This window comes from Myotis brandtii, unplaced genomic scaffold (genome assembly GCF_000412655.1).
Source record: "Myotis brandtii unplaced genomic scaffold, ASM41265v1 scaffold125, whole genome shotgun sequence".
Classification (NCBI taxonomy): domain Eukaryota; kingdom Metazoa; phylum Chordata; class Mammalia; order Chiroptera; family Vespertilionidae; genus Myotis; species Myotis brandtii.
In genome coordinates, this window is record NW_005354385.1 from 11,271,611 (window position 1) to 11,293,001 (window position 21,391).

At 37.5% G+C, this 21,391-nt stretch overlaps 1 protein-coding gene across 6 annotated transcripts in view; it reads left to right on the top strand.

Annotated features, from left to right (window-relative positions):
* Positions 1-21,391, top strand: part of PKP4 (plakophilin 4) — a 159,775-nt gene that overhangs the window by 68,817 nt on the left and 69,567 nt on the right. For all 6 annotated transcript variants that reach the window (XM_014534081.1, XM_014534083.1, XM_014534082.1 and 3 more), the window contains exon 3: positions 13,469-13,503. In XM_014534081.1, the coding sequence (XP_014389567.1) occupies positions 13,469-13,503 (35 nt within the window). The remainder of the gene's footprint in view (positions 1-13,468; positions 13,504-21,391) is intronic.

Below are 21,391 nucleotides of genomic sequence, written 5' to 3' on the forward strand. Positions count from 1 at the left end.
TTTTTTTTTCTTTTCCATTTGCATGGAAAACTATTTTCCATCCCCACTTTCATCCTGTGTGTGTCTTTTGTTTTGAGGTGGGTCTCTTGTAGACAGCATATAGTTGGGTCATGTTTTTGTATCCATTCAGCTACCCTACACCTTTTGATTGGAACATTTAAGCCATTTACATTTAGGGTTATTATTGAGAGGTATTTATTTATAGCCATTTTAATTCTGTATGACTAGGTTACGCTCTCTGTTTCTTTTTCTCATCAATTCCTTTAGCATTTCTTGTAATGCTGGCTTGGTGATGATGAACTCCTTTAGCCTTTTTTATTTTATTTTATTTTATTTTTTTGGTCTGGGAAGCTCTTTATTTGACCATCTATTTTGAATGATAGCCTTGCTGGATATAGTAATCTTGGTCTCAGTTCCTTGCTTTCCATTACTTTGAGTACTTCATGCCATTCCCTTCTGGCCTGTAGAGTTTCTGATGAGAAATCATTGGCCTGTAGACGGAAGGGTCCTGGGTTCGATTCCCATCAAGGACACATGCCTGGATTGTGGGCTCAATCCCCAAGAAGGGGGCATGTAGGAGGCAGCCGATCAATGATTCTCTTCATCATTGATGGGTTCTTCTTGTTTGGGGTTCTCTGTGCCTCCTGAACTTGTGTGACTTTTTCCTTTACCAGGTTAGGGAAGTTTTCTACCATTATTTCTTCAAACACCTCTATTACTTTCTCCCTTTCTGTCTCTTCTGGCACACCTACCATTCTAATATTGTTATGTTATTTGTGTTATGTCATTCTTTATCTCAGACTGTTCTTTTTTCATAGTTACTATATCTTTTTTCATACTATTGAGCATTTTTAACATCATTACTCTGAACTCCGTTTCAGGTAATTTCTTATCTCTGCTTTATTTATCTCTTCTTCTGGAGAATTCACTAGTTTTTTCATTTGGGGGTTGTTCCTTTGTTTCCTCTTTTTGGTTGTCTGTTTGGGTTTGTGACTATGTTTTAGGTAGATCCTTTATACCTCAATCTCTAGTGCAGGACAGTGTTAAAGGCTGTTTCTGACTAATTGGTTCAGGCTAAGACTCAAAGCCTCCAGAGACCACCTCTGTCTATAGACTAATAGGATTCCAACTTGAATTACCCCCAGGCAAACATTCTCAGGTGTGGTGAGAGTTTTTTCAACAGAGTGGGGCAGTTGCTTCTGCCTGGAGGCTAATTGTTACTTTTAATTTCTTAAGTGGCCTCAGGGCAAGGTGTTTTCCAATAGGGTGTGTCAACTGTCTGCTCCCCAGGCAAGACAGATGTCTTTGTGGGAAGGATGTCCTCTGCTGTGTAAGGGAATGACTCAGTCCAGGAAACTTGGGATGTCTGCCTTCTGAGCTCTATCCCCGAGTCCCCAGTCCTGGGTTCTGCTCTCACAGCTCCAGTCAGTCCACTTCATCCTCCCTCTGCAAGACTACAAGGTGGGTGGCTCCACAGGGAATTTTTGTGCATTGGCTCTTTAAGAGGGTGCCCGAACTTTCAGCTGCCACTCCCTGGCAGACAGTACCCCACTGCTTTTTACAGCTTGATGTTATGTGGTTACCCCCCTCAGTTTGGGGAGCCCAGCTTCGGGATTAGATCCCAGAGTTCTCAGTGGCACCCCCCCACAGCTGAGATGTCTCTCCAGGACTTCAGCTGCCGTCTGTGGGTGCCCAGTCAGCCCTTTCGAGCCTCCTTCCCTCCTACCAGTCTCTGCGGTCTCCACCTTCGGTCCTTGAGTATCAGGGTTCTCTCCTGTGAGTTTTCAATTGATTATTTAGGAAGCCTTTGCGTATTTCAGTTGTAATTCCAGCTTGTTCCTGGGAGCATGTCTGTGCAGCATCCTCCTACTCTGCTGCCATTTTTCTTAACATAGGCTTTTATGTGTGTGTGGATACTAGAGGCCTGGTACACGAGATTCATGTACTCAGGGGGATCCCTCAGCCCCGCCTGTGCCCTCTCGCAGTCCTGGAGCCCTCGGACATACTCAGCACTGCAGCAGAGGTGGGAAAGGCTCTGCCACCACCGCTGCACTCACCAGTGGAAAGCCGTGAGCCGTTAGCCTGGCTTCTGGCTGAGCGGCACTCCCTCTGGTGGTCAGTGCCCGTCATACTGACCAGTCGTTCCGTCATTCAGTCGATTTGCATATTACCCTTTTATTAAATAGGATAGTTTTCACCTCCTTTGGGTAAATACCAAGGAGTTTGACTGCTGGATCATATAGTAAGAGTATATTTAATTTATAAGAAACCACCAAACTGTCTTCCAAAGTGGCTCAATGATTTTACATTCCCACTGGCAGAGAATGAGAGTTACTGTTGCCACACATCCTTGTCAATACTTGTCAGTGTTTTGGATTTTGGGCATTCTAATAGGTGTATAGTGGTATTTCGTTGTTTTAATTTGTAACTTTCATATGCTTATTTACCATTTGTATATCTTCTTTGGTAAGGTGTCTGTTCAGGTCTTTGGTCCATTTTTTAATAGAGTTGTTCATTATTGTTCCATTTTAATGATTCTTTGTATATTTTTGATAAGTCCTTATCTAATGTCTTTTGCATATATTTTCTCTCAGTCTATGCTTGTCTTCTCATTTTTTTATTAAAAACTAGAGGCCCAGTGCACGAATTCGTGCATGGGTGGAGAGACCAATTAGGCGGGGGGAGAGACCACGGGTGGTTGGCCAGCTGGCCCTGCCCCTGGTCGAACTCCTTGTCGATCTCCGGGTGGAGGGGACAATTTGCATATTAGCCTTTTATTATATAAGATTTTTAATGTTGACATTTTTACAAGTATTTCCCTTTTTTCTCTCCTTTGTCCACCTCCATTTCCCCTCCTCTCTCCCCCTCCCTCTCCATTGGCCTTCGCCAAACTGTTATCCATATCCATGGGATATGCATATATATTCTTTAGCTGGTCCCTTTACCTTCTTTATCCACTCACCCTCACTCCCATCCCCTCAGTTACTAGCCACTCACCCTCACTCCCATCCCCTCAGTTACTATCCAGTCTGTTCCATGTATCCATACTTCCAGTTCCATTTTGTTCATTAGATGAATGAGTAATCTTGCTTATTCATTTTGGTTCTATCATTAGTTTGTTTTTGTTTATTTTTAACTGAAATAACTCTGGGATGTTTATCTTAAAATAGTACAGTACATCACAACACAAAATATACCATATTAATCTATTTTTAGAATGAAAATATTTTAGTATTATGACAAGTATGTAAAAGAAACAACCTTCTATATATGATATATAATAGATACTAAATTATCTAGATCTGCAACTTAGGGTAAGTGAAAGCCCAAACAAATGATACTAATATACTAACATTACTTTCTATTTTCACATTTCCTTGAGTGACTGTTTTTTTTCTCTGCAAATGTTTATGATATCTTCTAAATTTACTCAATAAATAATAATGCCTATTCTTTATTGTAGAGATACAAAGATACAAAAGCCTAGAAATTTCCAGTTTTGCAGAAGAGCTCATTATGCATAACTAGCAAAATGACAAATACCTTAGTAGCAGCATAAATATATGTCAGCATTTTATTATTTTTAATTTTGTGAAGAGCGCTGTGTTGATCAGATTACATTATCTGTCCTGACTTTCCCAGGAAGCCTTATCTTGGTGTCTTTGTTTCTCATATCCTTAGGTGAAATACTTTTTTATAATTATATTACAGGGGAAGAGAACAGTAGCCATTGAGCACCTATTGCATAGCAGACACTTGTGCTAGATGTTTTGTGCCCATTATCTTCTGTTTAGTAGGGTTTCCATTTTGGTGGGGGTTTTTGTGTTTTTGTTTGCTTTGGTTTTAATTATTGCATACATGAATTTAACATGAGGATGATATTTTCCCCTAAAAATAGTGCTCTTCTATTGATTTTCCCTGGAATGTCAGTAAGTGTTTTAAGAAAATTTCACCTCACTTAACTCCACTCTACCACCCCAAATAGACACAGTCTGTATAAAACCATGCTTACTAAACAGAGACCATTGTAAAATCCCTTGGTCCCAGTCCCATCTCCACCACCATTATTCTGTCTCTCCTTTGTGGCGTCTGTAGTGGCTACTATTTCTGTTCTCGATCTACACAAACATGTTACAAGAAGTCAAGTAGATATTAATTCAGAGATTTTGGAAAACAATTTGAAAAACATATTCTCCAGTTCATTATTTTAAGGGGGAAGGTTTGCCATTCCTTCACCTAATCACTGTAACCTCCATCGTGAAATAAAGGAAGGTTGATGTTAAGTTCACATTCTCCTTAACCTTTCAGAGAACTACTACTTGTAGAGCTCTAAACCGGTGATGTATAGAAAGGGAAATTTGAAATGTGATTGCCTAAAAGTGAGAGCCATCTATGAGTACATTTGCAGCAGTTAATCAGCTGCTGTAAAAATGAACATGGCACATCTGCCAAGGGGGATAAAAAACAACTGACAAATTCGCCAGGCTCTGTAGTGCCTGAATTGTTATTATAGCTGTCCTCCCTAAGGCTTCACAATCTATTTAATAACAAATCAATCTAATCTGTTTCTTGCATAGATTTTTCTACTCTGCTATTGTGTTATTCCACAATTAAATATGGCGAAAAGCACTCTAAAACTGGCAGGAGAAAAAGCCTGTAGGCTATAGATTTTCGCAGCTAAAAAAAAAAAAAATCTTATATTAAACAACTGTATATTTTAACCACAGTCAGATAGTTTAGATACAACATTTGGTTTGCATTAATAAACTGCTTATAATCTAAGGAGGAATGTCTTTAGAGAATATGTGTGTGTTAATTTCTTTTAGTCTTTTTTATTTCATTGGAAAGGAACAAAAAACAGCCAATTATTCTAGGAGCCTATGATATGTAGTCTCTGCTTCAGAACATGCCAATTAAAGGTTAATCTACCACAGACCCTCTTTAGTTACGTTTTCAATAATGGTGCTATTTGAGCCCCAGAGAAAGTTCAAGTTACCTTAACCATGATATAAGCACCAGTGCGTAGGCAGTACAAAATCTGTTTTCTGAATCAGGAAAATACTTTTTCAGTAAAAACTTACTTGTAAATGGTTAAGTGCAACAGTATTTTATTATATTCCATATGAACATAAACACAAAGGTAGAAATTATATTATTGACTAGAGGAACATATTAAGAATAAGTCCAGAAGTTAAACTCTTGGGTGAATTTTGCAACTACTAACAAAATAATGTGTCTAGATCAGTGATCGCCATTTCTAAAATTGTTAGCTTCAAAGATGATGGGAAACTCGACAGTGAGTGGATCAGGCTCACAGCACGTGAATCCACTGGTCTCCCTATGTTAGTGTCACCAAACAGGAGACAACCAGCAGTTAGTGCTTCCTGATATGATACACTGGAAAGTACATGACATCACCTATGACACATTCTTTCCCCAAAATTGCTCAACCATCCTCCTTTTTTCTCACTTTTTTTTAAAATTTGGAATTATTTCACTTGCCCTATAGAATTCCTGATGGACTGGATCTAGCTAATGTATCAGAACAATGATATGTAACATGTTCTTCTGTCTCTGTATTTCCTATGAGCTGACATTTATGAAACTGTACATTAAAACAGATTTTTAGAGACAGCAACAAATACAATGTGTGGAGCTTTGTTTGATCTTGATTCAAACAAACCAACTGTTTTTAAAAATTGAAACAAGGAATTTTAATACTGACTAGATAGTTATTGATATTAAGAATTTTGCTGTTACTTATACGTGTGGTAATGTTATTTATTGATAAGATGTTATGAAGTGATGAGATGTCTGCAGTTTACTTCAAAATCTTCTAATGCAGAGTACTTAGTGGGTGAAGATACAGTGAAATATGTGTGACCATGTTTTCACTTTTTTTGTTAAAGCTGGATACTGAATACATGGGGGTTCCTGATACTGTTCTCTTTCCAATATATGTGTGTGCTTCTGCACACTTAAATGCTGTGTAACAAAAATATTTTTAAATGCTAAGTGATTTGATTCTTAGTTTTCTGACTGAAACTACAGTTAAAATTTATTTCACTTTTATGGAATGAAGATTGTTATATTTCTTAATCTGAGTGATGGATCTTCTTTTCAATAGTTTAGATAAAAATCATTTAAATTGAATAAATTGTGAAGCTACACAGTATGCTCCATATACCCCAATAATGTCTTTCCCATCAATAATGTTAGCTCATGGTGGCAATGACTGGGAGAGGGAGCAACAGGGGGAAGAGAGATAAAGTTAATCAACCACTTTTCTCATTACAAACCATTGTTCCTCTTTTCATGTCTCTCCAAAGAATACTGGACCTTAAATCTGGGAATTTAAAGCAATTTTCCAACCACTTCCCTAGTCTAGTTGCCATGGAGGGTGCCTGTTCAACCACTGAATAGTGTTTACGGATCCTGTTATGCCTCAAAAATGTGGTTTTGAGAAACTTTACCCTGTTCCTCCATTATCATTATTATCATTCTTTCTCATTTATTCTTTCAGTCTTTTTTCTTTTCATTCCCCTATTCAGTAGTTTGGAAAATGTACACATTTGTGTTGATGATAAATAGAGAAGAGAAGGGAACAATGGTAGTAAGAAAACATGGGACAAATTATGTATCCATGGAGTGTTGGGGAGAGATTTGAAGCATTCTAAAACCACTTTCCGAGATCCCGTACTTCTTAATACTTAGAAACGTAGCATTATGCTATGCCAAATGTTGACTGTATCCTTATATGTATCCATTCTTTTTTCCAGGACAGTTATTGATGACCCTGGGTCTATACTCTGGCCCACATGTGAATTCATTCCTCCTTCCTCACTAAAACTGCTGTTTTATGATGCTTGTCCATGAATCAAGAGCTGAAAATGCTGTTACACCTTGAGAAAGATAATTTCCTTCAAAATCAAAGCAGAAATTTAAGAAATATATTATGTTCTTGGTTTTTACACCCAAAATGGGAATAAAATTTTTCTCAAGTTGAAGAAACTCTATTGTTTATAGAAGTAAATTCTTACTCTGGGTAATATCATTTTTATATTTTTATATATTTTTTCAATCCTCACCCGAGGATATGCTTAATGATTTTAGAAAGTGGAAAGGAGAGAGAGGAAAAAACAGAGAGAAAAACACCGATGGGTTGCTTCCAGTACACACCCTGACCAGGGATCAAACCCGAAACTTGGGTATGTGCCCTGACTGGGAATCCAACACACAACCTTTTTGTGTATGGGACGACGCTCCAAACAACTGAGCCATCTGGCTGAGGCTAGGTAATTTCACTTTTAAACACACTAAATTTGATAGTGCCTTTACATGAATATCAAATAATTGAATGTCAATAAAGCATTTGCTTTTGAGTATCTGAACAGGATAAATCAAGGGAGTACGAGTTTAATAAAAAATTTAAGCATATGATATCTTAAAATTTATTTTAAGGAAATATTTACTTAGACTTTTCAAAGCACTTTAAATTCTAAATAATGTACAAAATGAAATTGCATGCATCATAAAGCTATTCATAATGATGAAATGTTAAGGGTTTGGATTCTAGCCAGGGTATCTCAACAGCTTAGTCCTGTGCTCCATCTCACGTAAAGCATAGAGAAGAACAGGACCCCTGCCTGCCTCCTTCCCAGTGCTAGCTTTATTTAAAAGTGAAGATTTGAATTGTTTTATACATTTCTTTTAGAAAGAAAAAGAAAAAGCATGTTCATGTGTCTTCTTTATTTTAAATTTTTTAAAAAATTGTTTTTCTTTCTGTTTTCTTCACCTTTGGAGGGTTTTGGAAGAATAGAAATGAGGGAAACAATAACATTTTGTAGGCCATGGACGCATATTATTTGCAGTAGTCTATATTCTAAGGCTGACCTTTGCATAAATAACATCCTGAGTTATGCAGGATACTTAGGAAAGAGAGTCTGCTGTTGTGTTTAGCCATTTTATTATTTTCATCTCAGTTACTTTCACTCTTTCAAATGTCAACTGAAATGTTAGAAAACACTTCTATTCTAATTTCTACTTTGACTGGTTGGAAAACCTGTTGGGGGATGGGCTTAAACAGAAGTCATGCTTCCTGTATAATTTATGGAGACACCACAGGGAACTATTTGTCTCATTTTTGTCTAATACTATATCCTTTTTGATCTTCCCCTTCCCATATGGTCTTCTGGATCTTTTATTCATGGATTCAAAGCACTAACACAAAATGCTTTTGTCAAAGAATATTTAACATCATCTAAAATGTGTTCACCTCCAATCCCTATGAAAGTTACTTGAATTGTTGAAAGGGCTGTTATCTAGAATTTCCTGTTCCTTTCATGTTTTTGCTGTGCTCAAATACGTAATTTTCTCTTTAGGAGACTGCTCATAATATTTATTTATATCTTACCTTTTCCTGGAATTTATTTTAAATTGCTGTGGGGTTTTTCCTTCAATTTTTTAATCTATTGATTGATTTTGAGAGAGAGAGAGAGAGAGATCAGTTTGTTATTCCACTTATTTATGTATTCATTGATGATTCTTGTATGTGCCCTGACCAGGGATTGAACCTGCAACCTTGGCATATTGGGACGACATTCTAAGGGTTCAAAAATATGGTAGAATAGCATAAGGGAAAAGTGGAATGAAGAAAGCAAGGGTGAGAACAAAGTAGAGCCAGTAATGAGATCACAAATGTCCCCCATAGTGACTGGTTATACATTGTACTCTACACTTGCCAGCAGCCCATGGAAACCAAATCGACCTGCTAGACCACACTTTGCTGTCCCTGTTGCGTGTGATTTTTTTTTTTTAGACTAAAAGTGTGAAAGCACATTTTGTGACCATAGCCAGTTTTTTTAGGCGAAGTGTCATTGAGAGGGAATATATGTTCAAACTGAGCCTTTGTTCTTTCCTATGTTCCATGCAGTATCAGGCCTACCTCCCTATAGCTGTTTTGTTTGCTCCTTCTGTTGGCCACACAAGTGATTTGGTTTAGGGTACAGCTGGATTGGCACACATCCATCACCACTGTTGGAAAGGAACCTTAGGCTCTGCTGCTGGTGGGTCAGGGGCAGCTGCATCTTACATGAAAGACATTTTTAATTCAGGTGCCCTTTCTTTATCCTATATAATAAAAGCGTAGTATGCAAATTGTCCCCTCCAGGCCTGCTGGCTGTGGCAGGAGGCCGGAGGGAGGGAGGGAGTACCTAGCTGGCAGCTGCTAAGGACCCTACTTAGTGGACAAATTTCGTGCACTGGGCCTCTAGTTAATAAATATGAAAAGAGTCTCTTTGCCCTCTCCCATTTATAATGCTTTGCTTAGTTCAAGTTATGGATGTATTGTGTACCATTTTCAGGACAATTTTAAACCATAACACATAGAAATAATAAACTTTGATTATGAGTATGTTGTCACGTCACGGTTTCACTTTTCCTGATTGCTGAGATCAAGTGGTCCTTTCTTAGGAAGAAGGAAACCAGTCTTCATCTAATAGACACTTGTCCAGGGTCTGATTCCATGATAAAGAGAGTACAGAGAGGAGCCTTGGTCCTGGGATGATGGTGAATTTGAGGAAGAGCTTTTGTTTTTGTTGCTATTGTGATTGATTGTGAATAGTCAATAACTAAATTTTGAAAAGGCTTTACTACATATTTTCATGTAATGCTATGAAGGCATGCATCTTCCTGAAAACGAACATTGTTTACATTAAAATGAATAGCCTTGATTTATTAATTTGCTGATTAATTTGCTTTTAATTGCTGTTCACTGATTAGACAGTACCCAACTTCATTTATGAATGGATTTCATTCTAGAAGGTTGTTGATAATTAAGTTATTGGAAAATGTGAATACATCTTCCCACTGAAACTAAGTTATTATGTATGATTCAGTTTTTGTATTTGAAAATGTGTTTCACATTCCACTGGAAGCTCCTGAACACAAGCTACTTGGCATCTTCAGATGAGAAATGAAGGGAATGGGATAGAGTCATTGTGGGCACGGTGCCCGTAGACACATTGTAGACATTGAATAAAAGTTGGGGAAGTGTTTCGAGGAATAGATGGTTAGAAGGAGACAGGGAAGAAGCCTTTCTAATAGGGAGTTGCCCCTAATTCTAATAAAAGCAAGTTATATTCAGTGACTTAATGATTCAGAGGGATTAAGCAAAAATAAAACAAAATGTGATATATATATGTATATGTGTGTATATATATACATATATACACATACATATACATATATATAAACACACACACATATACATACATACACACACATCAATCACAGACAACAGTGTGGTGATAGCTGGAAGGAAGGGGGTGTGGGAGTAGGTGGAAGTGGGCAAAAGGGGAAAATGAGGACGGAAAGTGACTTTGCTTGGGGCTGTCGGCACACAATACAGTGCACAGATGATGTTTTGTTGAGTTGTACACTTCAAACTTGCATGGTTTTGTGAACCAACATTACCCCAATAAATTCAATTTTTAAAAAAAATTCAAAACTTTTTAAAAGCAAGTTACATTCCGTGACTTAACATTTCAAAATTGCACATATTTATTGTCTGATCTCCGAATTCCAGAATAGTGAACAATTGCGAATCATTTGAAGTGAGTGATTCTAAAGGAAATAGTTTGTTCTAAATGGTATATATAATGACCAGTTTTATTTTTACTTTTTTTAAATCCTCACCCGAGGATATTTTTCCATTGATTTTTAGAGAGTGGAAGTGAGAGGGAAAGACAGAGAGAAATATTGATGTGAGAGAAACACATCAGTTGGTTGCCTCCTGCATGAGCCCTGACCACAGCCAGGGCTGGGGAGGAGTCTGCAACTGAGGTATGTGCCTCTTGACTGGAATCGAACTCGAACCCAGGACCCTTTGGCCTACAGGCCAATGCTCTATACACTGAGCCAAACTGGCTAGAGCAATGACCAGCTTTAACAGACCTGTAGGGTTAGTGTGAAGACAGTCGGGCTGAATATAAGGGGTCGGCAAAAGGAGGTTTACAGTTGTGATTACATAAAAAAGAGTTTATTCTTGTGTTTATTAATACAAGATGAGAAATGAAGGGAATGGAATAGAGTCATTGTGGGCACGGTGCCTGTATTGTATTATTTTCCATACAAACAACTAAACCTACCTTTATCCACCTCTGTATAGTCATCAAAATATACCATGACACTTTTGCTTATTTTTAATCATAATATTAGCTCAGTTTCCTAATGATTTTTATCTTTTATCTAACTTAGAGTAGGGGAAGATAATATGAACTGAGGCTTTCCATTGCCTTCACTTAGGAATGCCTTATTGTATTGGTGACGAAAGAGGCCTTTCAGCAGAAAAATGCTGTTTGCCTGCTTGTGACACAATGAGGCTACTGGAATTTCCTGCCTTCAGTAGAGGAGAATAAGGTGACTTGCTTAAGCAAATAACTGATTTTTTTTATACCTGATTTTTCAGAACAATGAAGTACTCAGTATTACTTTTTTACAATTTGTGTTACAAGAACAATATATATCAAGCACCTGCAATATACTAGGTACTCGGCACGAAGACATGAGCAAAAGAGAAACAGCCTTTGCCCAGTTGGATCAATTACCATGAATTATATCCTATGATCTATAATTTCGAGAATAAAAAGTCTTGCAGAGGTGTTTCATTAAAGTTAATGTAAGTTTTAAACTCAGAAGATAGTAAACTTTCATGATATTTCTAAGAAATTTGACATATTAATCATTTCTGGATGGCAGTTTAATTCATCGTGTATTTTAGTATTGGCAAAAAAATGTGAACATCTTGATGGGAACACAGTTGAATAAATACCAACCTCTGTGCTTAGAAAACTAATTTAGATAATAGAATTAAAAGACAAAGATTCCAGAGAAGTTGAAATTAGGTGTAAGGAGCCACTGTTAGAATCAAAGATAAAGTACCCTCAGGAACAGGACAAATGTGCCCTTACTGGTATTTGACCAGATTTTCACCTTTTTCCATCTCATCAGTCCTTTGGAATTCAGGAGTGCATCAGATAAGGGACATCACAGAAGTGCTGAAGATTAGCATTAGCTGATTGACTCCATTCTTTGGGAGCATGCTCCCTGCTTGCAGCTAATTTCAAGGTCCTGGAATGTGGCCTGCTGTGCCTCTGGTGAAGAAAAGGCAAATCACTCACAGAATTGAAGTTCAGGGAGTTCGTACTCAACCTCCAGTTTTTAACCAGCAAGAGTTCTAGTAACCACTTAGTGACATGGGGAGGGTAGCCAGGGGTTAAAAGAAATTAAAATCTTAGAACTATTGCATTGAAAGGATTGTTCCCTTCCTCTGTTCCAAGTCCTTTATTTTATAGTGTTTCCTTAAGCCCAAAGTCACACACCTTTTCCTTAAATTTAATCAACGCCATGAAAATACTTCAATATGTATTTTCTTCTGATTTCAAAAAAAAGTGCAAATGTTTAAAAGAAAAATCCTTTTAATTGTGCCCCACAGAGATAACTGCTTACTACTTTGGTTTTTACTTTTCTAGACTTCTTTCTAGGCATATTGTATGTATGTATGTGTTAATGCAAAAATGGGGTCCCAAGCTGTTCTAGCATACAGCACAGTGATGAGAAGCCCTGACTTAGGGATCAGACCATCCTGGGTTTGAATCCCAGCTCTTCCAGGTATATAACATAAGTCTTTGTCCAGTTACTTTATCTGTAAAACACAGATAATCTACCTATCCCTAAGGTTGTTCTGAGTAGTATAAAGTAGATAATATATGTTAAGTACTAGTAACCAAGCATTTAGTAAATGCTTATAATCCAGCCTCTTGTTCCTACCACACTGTCCCCTTCGTACCATGCTTTCCTATATTGATGGCAGGGGTGGGGGGAGCAGAGGGACACAGATATGTTTTTAAATGGGTATAAACCAAGAAAAATATATAGTTAAAAATTTCTCCTGGCTTGTAGAACCTTATATTTTTTATATAAAGTTTTATGATTTAAATTTCATAGGGGTCAATTCAGTTGGGTCAAACTGACCCCCTTAACATTTGTGTCTATTGTATCTAGGGCTTCTTTGGAAAATCAGTAAAACAAATGACGTTCTTAACAAATTTTTTGGTTCTTTTGTATGTATATGGAATTTGCATATTATCACAGAAAGCAACATAGTATATCATATACAGTAAATAGCATGATTACCATATGTACTTTTGCTAGTTTATTTGTCTTATCCAAGGAGAATCTTATGTCACTTTATTTGCCTTAATTTCCAAGTAGACATACAATTTTGTCTCAAATTAATGGAGAAGGTTAAATATTTACCTTAGTTGAAAGAGTAATTTTAAATTTTGTTTCAGATTTTTATGCTTCATGTAATTAAATGTGAAAATTAAATGTGTATATGCAAAATGGGTCCACAGTTAAATTTCATGACAAAGGAAGTAAATGTTTTTTCCCCCTTCTTTTTCTCTAGCTCAACTGAAAAGTCATTTCCTTGGAGATCAGCAGGTATGAGTTTTTATCATATAAAAAATCTTTATTCTATTTTGCACGTGCGCGTGTGCACACCCACACACACACACACACACAAATAGTTTCATAGCATGCTTTTTGATTTACTACCTCTTACTAAAAAGCCAAACAAGCAGATCCTTTAATTGTAACAATAATGAGCTATTTTGCTTTGAAATAATAATTTTTAATATGCTTAATTTTTAAAAAAATAATTGAATAGATTTGAATATGTCAATGGTAAAGAATATAAGGTAACAGCATTAGACATCAACACTGTTAATATCAACCCAATAACCGAAAATTTTATATCATAAGAAAACACAGGAGATTCCCTCACAAAGGTTATTGTATAATCTGGGCAAGTTGGCTCACTATTTGTATAAGTCAAGGTTTTTTCTTTCACAGTGTTTCTCATACTCAGAAGAGTTACCTGAAATGGTCATTTTCTTTATGTAGAATATCTGATAGCTTCTCATGTAGTCTGGAAGCTTCTTTTTATTTTTCAATTTTACCCTAAATTCACCTCATACAAAAGATGAATTGAGAAGAGCATCTGCCACTTCCAGAAATATTTGATGTCTTAGCCTTCATTCATTGAATGTTTATTGAGCAGTCACATCATGGACCCGGTACTGTACACATTGCTGGTCAGACAGTGATGGGCACAACACACATATGTCCTCACCTGCCAGGAGCTTATAATGTAAAGGATGTTGACAACAATGTATACATCCTAGAATCGGCTTTGATATCTAAATACTTTGGCAGTTTTTAAACAAGGCTTGAATTGCTTAAGACTCAGGTCACCAGATACCTGGTATCTGCATTTGCCTGACCCTGGTGCCAGCAGTCTTGTGTTACTTACAGTGCATACAAGGCACTCTGCTGTTTATCAAGGCGCTATTCCCAAGAACTGTAGGGTTTGCGCAAACCCTCGAGTAGGCAGAGACATGTGAAAAGTTATCTAATGAGACTTACAAAGAGCAGTTCAATACAGGGCATGCCATGAAATGATATGTGGTTAATTGCCAACTAAGTATTATGTGGGAAGCATAGTTATAAACATACAACCTGCTTCTGAGAGAGCTTTGCAGACAAGATGGGCCTGGAACCCAGGGCCTGATGTAGAGAGAGCGTTGTCATTAGGCAGCAGAAGAGAGAGCAGAAATGTCACGTGGAAACATTTAAAACTGGTTTGGGAGATGATAAGATGTGCAAAGACTAGACAGCCACAATGGGTCAAATTATAGAGATCTGCAAATATCAGGGATGTTGAACTCTCCTCTTGCAGGTTTTGGGGGAGCCACTGAAATTCCTTTGAGCAGAAAGTCACCTGACAAACATTCTTCAGAGCTATGAACTGTTAAAAAGTGACTTGAAAAATTTAGTTTAAAGAAAAATGCTAGGCACACCATACTGCATTTGTTAATTGGCTTTGGTGAAACTTTACCATTTAATATAAATTTCTTCTGTTCATCTTTAATACTGCATCATTAATTTATTCCAGAACTGTTTCTTGAGAGCCTTTAATAGCTGTCTTGCACGTAGTGTCCATGTTTAAATCAAGTATCCTTGACCTCTTCAGTGAACGTATATACACCTACAATTTGGGGCTGGGGGATGCTTTAAAGAAAAACTGTGTACACCTACAATTTGGGGCTGGGGGGGAAGCTTTAAAGAAAAACTATTAAGTATATACATTATCTGCAGGTTTCTAATTTTTCATTCTCATAACATTGTGGCAAACATCCCTGTATATAAAATTATATCTGCATCTTTGATTTACCTTAAGCTAGATTTTTAAAAATATATTTTATTGATTTTTTACAGAGAGGAAGGGAGAGGTATAGAGAGTTAGAAACATCGATGAGAGAGAAATATCGATCGGCTGCCTCCTGCACACCCCCTACTGGGGATGTGCCTGCAACCAAGGTACATGCCCGTGACTGGAATCGAACCTGGGACCCTTCAGTCCGCAGGCTGACGCTCTATCCACTGAGCCAAACCGGTTAGGGCTTAAGCTAGATTTTTAAGAAGAAAATTATTTAATGTATATGGAAGTTTTTCAAGGCTCTTAATAACTGTAACCAAGTTGCTTTCCTGAAAAAGATTGTATTCTCCCTCCCTTAAGGGATATGAGGTTGATCCTCTCATATTCTCTCATTAGTGTCATCATTTATATTTCTAATTATCTACAAAATATTAAAGTACCTCTGTATTGCCCCTTTCTACTGAAGGGTTAGTGTTTGACAGGTGGGAGTTCTCAGTAGCCCAAGGATAATAGCTGTATCCTCCAGGGCCGTCAGGAAAACTGAGCTGTTGCCATAGCTGAATATCAGGGATTTGATACAGGGAAGTTATAGTTAAGAAAGTGTGGTGGGTTGGAAGGTTTGGGAGAGTTGAACAGCATGATTAAGCACCCAAGAGATTAATCATATTAATGGAAGCTGCTACCATTTCTAGGATTGCAAGGGCGAAGGGCTAGGTGGTTTGGAGGTGGGGCAGGGTTTTTTTTCCAGCATTAGCTGAAACCACAAAGGAGATACAGCCTCACCAGAATGTTGCCTCAAGTAGAGCTGCAGAAACGCCCTGGCTTTTCCGTGTTGTCCTCCTCCTAACCCACAGCAGTCTGCCATGATGAATTGAGCAGGAGTGACAGGTGTAGATTTTTAACTACCAAAAAGCCAGGAGGCACAGTGCATAATTGTGTTGATTTACATATAGAGAGCATGACCTTCAATTATGAAGACACATGATAGGCCATGAGATAGTTGAGCACTGAGCACTCTTTCTACCTCTTCTACCCTTCAATACATTTACTCAGCTTCAGTCATTTGACCACCACCTTCACAATTTACTAATGCACTAAATATAGATCGATAAAATACATTATATATGTAAATATTACACACACACAGACACACACACACACAAACAGCTCCCCAAATACTTTAATGTTAGGGAAATACAGCTCCAGTAATTAATCTGCCTCACCCAATTCACACCTAATAACTGTGCTTCATGCCTTTTGTCAGAGTGTACTTTTGCCCAAACTCATATTCAGACCTGGGAGGTATTACATTTACTTACGCTTTTTTCTTTTGGTGTGGAGAGGGAAGTATATTAACCTTCAAACACAGCAATCACAACTGATACTTATTTCACTTTCTGTTATCTTAACTAGTTATTTGTTACTAGAGGCTCGATGCACGAAATTCGTGCACAGGTAGGGTCCCTAGGCCTGGCTGGCGATCAGGGCCGATCTGTGGGGTGACTGGCAGGGTGATGGGGGGTGGGGGGAGGCCCTGCTGACACCCGCCTTGCTGGCCTGGCACCGCCCACTCACCAGCCCTGCCCCCCCACCGCCACCTGCTTGCCAGCCGGCCCTGTCCCCTGCCGCCACTACCAGTCACCTCCCTCTGCAGGGTGACCAGCGGAGCGGTCAGGAGGCCCCCACCGGCACCTGCCTTGGCTGGCCTGGGGCCTGCAGGCTGGGGGTAGCTCCTGTGTTGAGCATCTGCCCCCTGGTGGTCAATGCATGTCATAGCGACTGGTCGTTCCACAGGTCGTTCTGCCATTTGGTTGATTTGCATATTAGGTTTTTATTATTATAGGACTAGAGGCCCGGTGCATGAATTCATGCACGGGTGGGGTCCCTCAGCCTGGCTGGCAATGGGGGACAATCGGGGCCATCTCGCCCAGTCCCAATCGGGACCGATTGCGGGGAGGGACCACAGGAGGTTGGCTGTGGAAGCACACTGACCACCAGGGGGCTGCTCCTGTGTTAAGCGTCTGCCCCCTGGTGGTCAGTGCGTGTCATAGTGACTGGTCGACTGGTCGTTCCTATGGTTTGGTCGTAACGGTCACTTAGGCTTTTATATATATAGATTGTTATTACTTGTTATTATTTTGAAGGTTTTATTTTATATTTGCCTGCTTTTCAGCCATGGCAATAAGCTATAATATGGTAGAAAACTGAAATTTGATTGTATGAATAAAAGAGTAAATTGATGTATTTCATATTTCTTTTTCTAAGTAGTTATAGATGCCCTTTAGAAGTTTGATTGTAAGTAAATAATGGGCTAAAATGACAGTTTTGCTGCTTTTATTGTAAAGTTTAACTGTTGTCTTCTCATTACCAGTTTGCACACAAAGATACTGAATGTAATATGAAAACCATCTTGTTTTAAATTTAGCAGTCCTACTCTGAGTGAGGCAGGGTGGCTTAAATGTAAAGAAACAAAATAGTTACAAGGTCTTCAGTCTACTTTGTCTTTGGCTAGGTCTTGACAAAAGAAACATCTTTCTTCAATTTTCTTGATTTCCTAAATAAGAAAAGATTACACAAAAGGACCGAAGATTGAATGTCTGTTATTGTTCCTCATATTTCTTTAATATTTTGCACATACTTGCAAACAATTGTTCTACCTTTTTTATTATAAATTTGACCTGAAAAGTTTAGCACTTTGAAAGCTTTTCAGCAATGTGAGCTGTTAGCCTAACAGTGGTTTGATCTCTCACTACCTGGGAGAGCTCCCTGCCTACTCAGGTGTTGTCAGAATGTTACAGTCTGTGGAAGTGCCAGAAACGGAGACCAGCTGCTGAATTTTGTTTTTATACAGCTAATTCCTGCAGAGTCATTTTCTAAGAGCTCAGGATGCCCTAGGCAGAAAAGGTTTTCATTTCTTTTTTATTCAGTTCAACAGAATCAGAAATGCTTGTTTTTTTCTGGTTGATTTGTTGGTTGGTTGCTTGTTTTTTTAACCTGTACTAGGGATAGTAAGCTGTTTGAAAGTAAAAAAATAAAAATGAAAACAAGCCAAAGCTTTTTAAGTTTAGATGCTCAAAGAAGTAGCTTCCCCAACTCCTGGGAAAGAATTGTCTATTTTACAAAACATTTTATTTTCCCAGGCTGGTTGGGAAGGAGACTGAGGAGATGCTTCCCTAGAAATAATAAAGTTGGTCTGACCCATTTATGCTCTATTGTCACCTTGCCTTCCTGTAGCCTTCTCTCTTCATTATTCTGTATTTTCTAGCTTATCAGTACTGCATACATACCGTCTAAAAACATAAATGATCGTCCTTTTGTCCTTTATGAAGAAGAAGGCTTGTCACTTTTTGTGTTGGCTTTGTCTTTTTCTTAGCCTTGTGTTTTTTATAACCATTAATTTTTGTGTGTTTTATATATATTCTGCTAAAAAGGGGTGAAGAGGGAATGTTATCTCAGTGTTCCTTTCTTTTTTATTAAATGTGCATTTTTTCATGTTCATTTGTTCCTATTTTTAACAATTTATGTGTTTGTACAGTCTCTTATGTTCCACCAAAGTTTGAGGGCGTTAAGAATAATATAATAAAAAATAAAATAAACACCAGAATCACAGAAAAATCTTATTACAATAATAGGTCTTGAGGAAAATGAGCATACAAATAGATGCACATGTAATTATACTTCTTCATGATGGAAAACATTGTGCAGAACAGCTTTTAAAGAAAAAACCTTGGACTTCCCTCCAAGAAAAAGCAAACCAGTTCAGTCATAGAAATAACCATACACTGTGCGTGCTACCCACCAGGAAGAAGCTGTTGAAGCCATAAATTGAATTCTTTTATCAAAGTTATCATTGGTTGTTGCTTAAATCTGCCAGCCACATCCTGTAAAGTGAATTTTGTCACAAATCACAGCGTCACAGTTTTTCTGTTCCAGGGGTAAAGAAAATTACGAGATCCTAGGCTAGGTTGTTGCTGGCTTTGAGGGAGGGGGAGTGCATCCACCTGAAAACCTGCCCCTACCCCTCCTTGTAAATCTAGGAGGAGTAGAGCTGATGCCACTGTCTGTTCCCACCAGGCCAGAGTCAGGCTCTCTTTCACTTGAAGAAAATGTTCAGGAAATAGTTGCAGGAGCAGAAATTATGTTAACTCGATTAAGTGAGAATTAATACTCATAGATAAGGAAATTAAAGAGATTTAAAGATGGGAGTATCTAATAAAGCAATGAGTTATCAAAGGACACAGGATCACAAAAATGGGGAGATTTCTGGTTGACCCAGAGGCATAAAGGATGAATAGACTTAGTTGGGTCTTTTACAATAGGTAATGCATAGGAGAGAAAATATTAACAATTCCATGCAGTTAGGATATTTGATATTTGACAATAAATATGAAAGGGAAGGGAAATGGTTTTGGTAAAAGCAATTTTAAATTAAAAAAATTATTTAATTTCACAGTGCCACATTCATTTATTATAGAATATGTATTGAAGTACCATCATTTTAACATACTATCCATTTAAATCATGATTTTGTGGCACATACTGACATAGTTAATATATACTAGTACTATATTGGGGTTAGGTTTTGTATTTTATTTCTATAGTTAAATTTTGTTTCTAAAATGTGTGGACACAAGTTTCTTTCACTGGGGTAGGTTTAGAAAAGAATAATAATACTGAGGATAAATGATAAATGAAAGACTAGCCCTAAGTCAATTTTTTCTTTTTTCCTTCATCTGGAACAAATAATTTACAACACAAAAAACCATCAGCACATCGTAAGACTCCAACTTAAATGGGAACACTTTATGCCTCAGTAGAAATGTACTGAATTTATAAAGTAGCTACAGTAGGAAGTTATATTATACTTGTTTATAAATGGCTATTAGAGTAGCAATCATGTATAAAGGACTATTTTTTTAGGGTTTTGGATATTTTTTATTATGGCTATAAATTGTACAGATGACAAAATTGTATCATATAATCCTTGCTGTTTCTCTTCTAAATACCAGGAGGAATGCAAATTTCTGTTAAAATCATCCCTAGAGTCCCAAGTTTTTCCTCCCTTACATGCAGGCCTTTTTAGCCCCAGGGCTGTGACAGTCTTATCACTACTGCAGTGCTATAGCTTCCTGACCATCACTCTAAGGGGTCTCTTAACTTTTTAATGTTTTGTTACAAAAGCAAGGCATGCTTCTTATTTTAAAAAATAAGTCTAGAAGAATTTGGAGTAAAAGGTAAAAATTTCCTTCATTCCTACATCTCCCCCATACCATGGTCATTGGCTCACCCACTGGGCCTGGGTCCTCTCCGTAGAAGTTTTATGACATGAAGAAAGGAAGACCACCTGTATATACAAACATCACAAACTTGCTTATCTCCTGTTTGTTCCCTAGAAACCAATTTGTTCTTCCCATAGAAGCCTTTTCTCCCCCTCCCTCTCCCTTATTATATTAGCTTCTAACTTTAGCCATTGGTGCAGAATGCTATTAAATGTAAACTGTGGTTGAAAAATAAAATTTAAAAAAATAAGAAAAGCTCCAGGAAGGCATCTGTTGAATTGCTGATGCTTTTGTTTAACATAATCTTCATGCCAACTCTCTCGAGGTCCAAATGGGTCCCCATAATTATATATTCCTACATATACTTATCTATGCCTACTATGATAGCAGGGTATAGGAATGTAAATCTTTATGAACATTTTAAATTTTAATAAGTTATTAGGCTTTAAAGTATTTGTTTTAAATTTCCTTACACATTTTATGGACAGATTAAACAGTATGTTTAAGGAAATAATTATTAAATCGGAACAATCCATGGAGACTTCAAGCATTACCAATGATAATCTTATTTTTTATTAGTAGTTGTTTTTTTGTCTAAAGTTTTACATATGTCTCCTTTTTCAAAAACCACCCTGGGCAAGCCCCCACCACCCCAGTGTCTGTGTCCATTGGTTATGCTAATATGCATGCATACTTTATTAGTTCTTATGAAAATTAGAAATCAACCTGATCTTGGAATTTAATAAAATTGTCGTATTTCCTTTCAATTTTCTTCTTTTATATCTGGTTCAAAATGATCAGATGCATTTGCTATCAACAAAAATGCAACAAC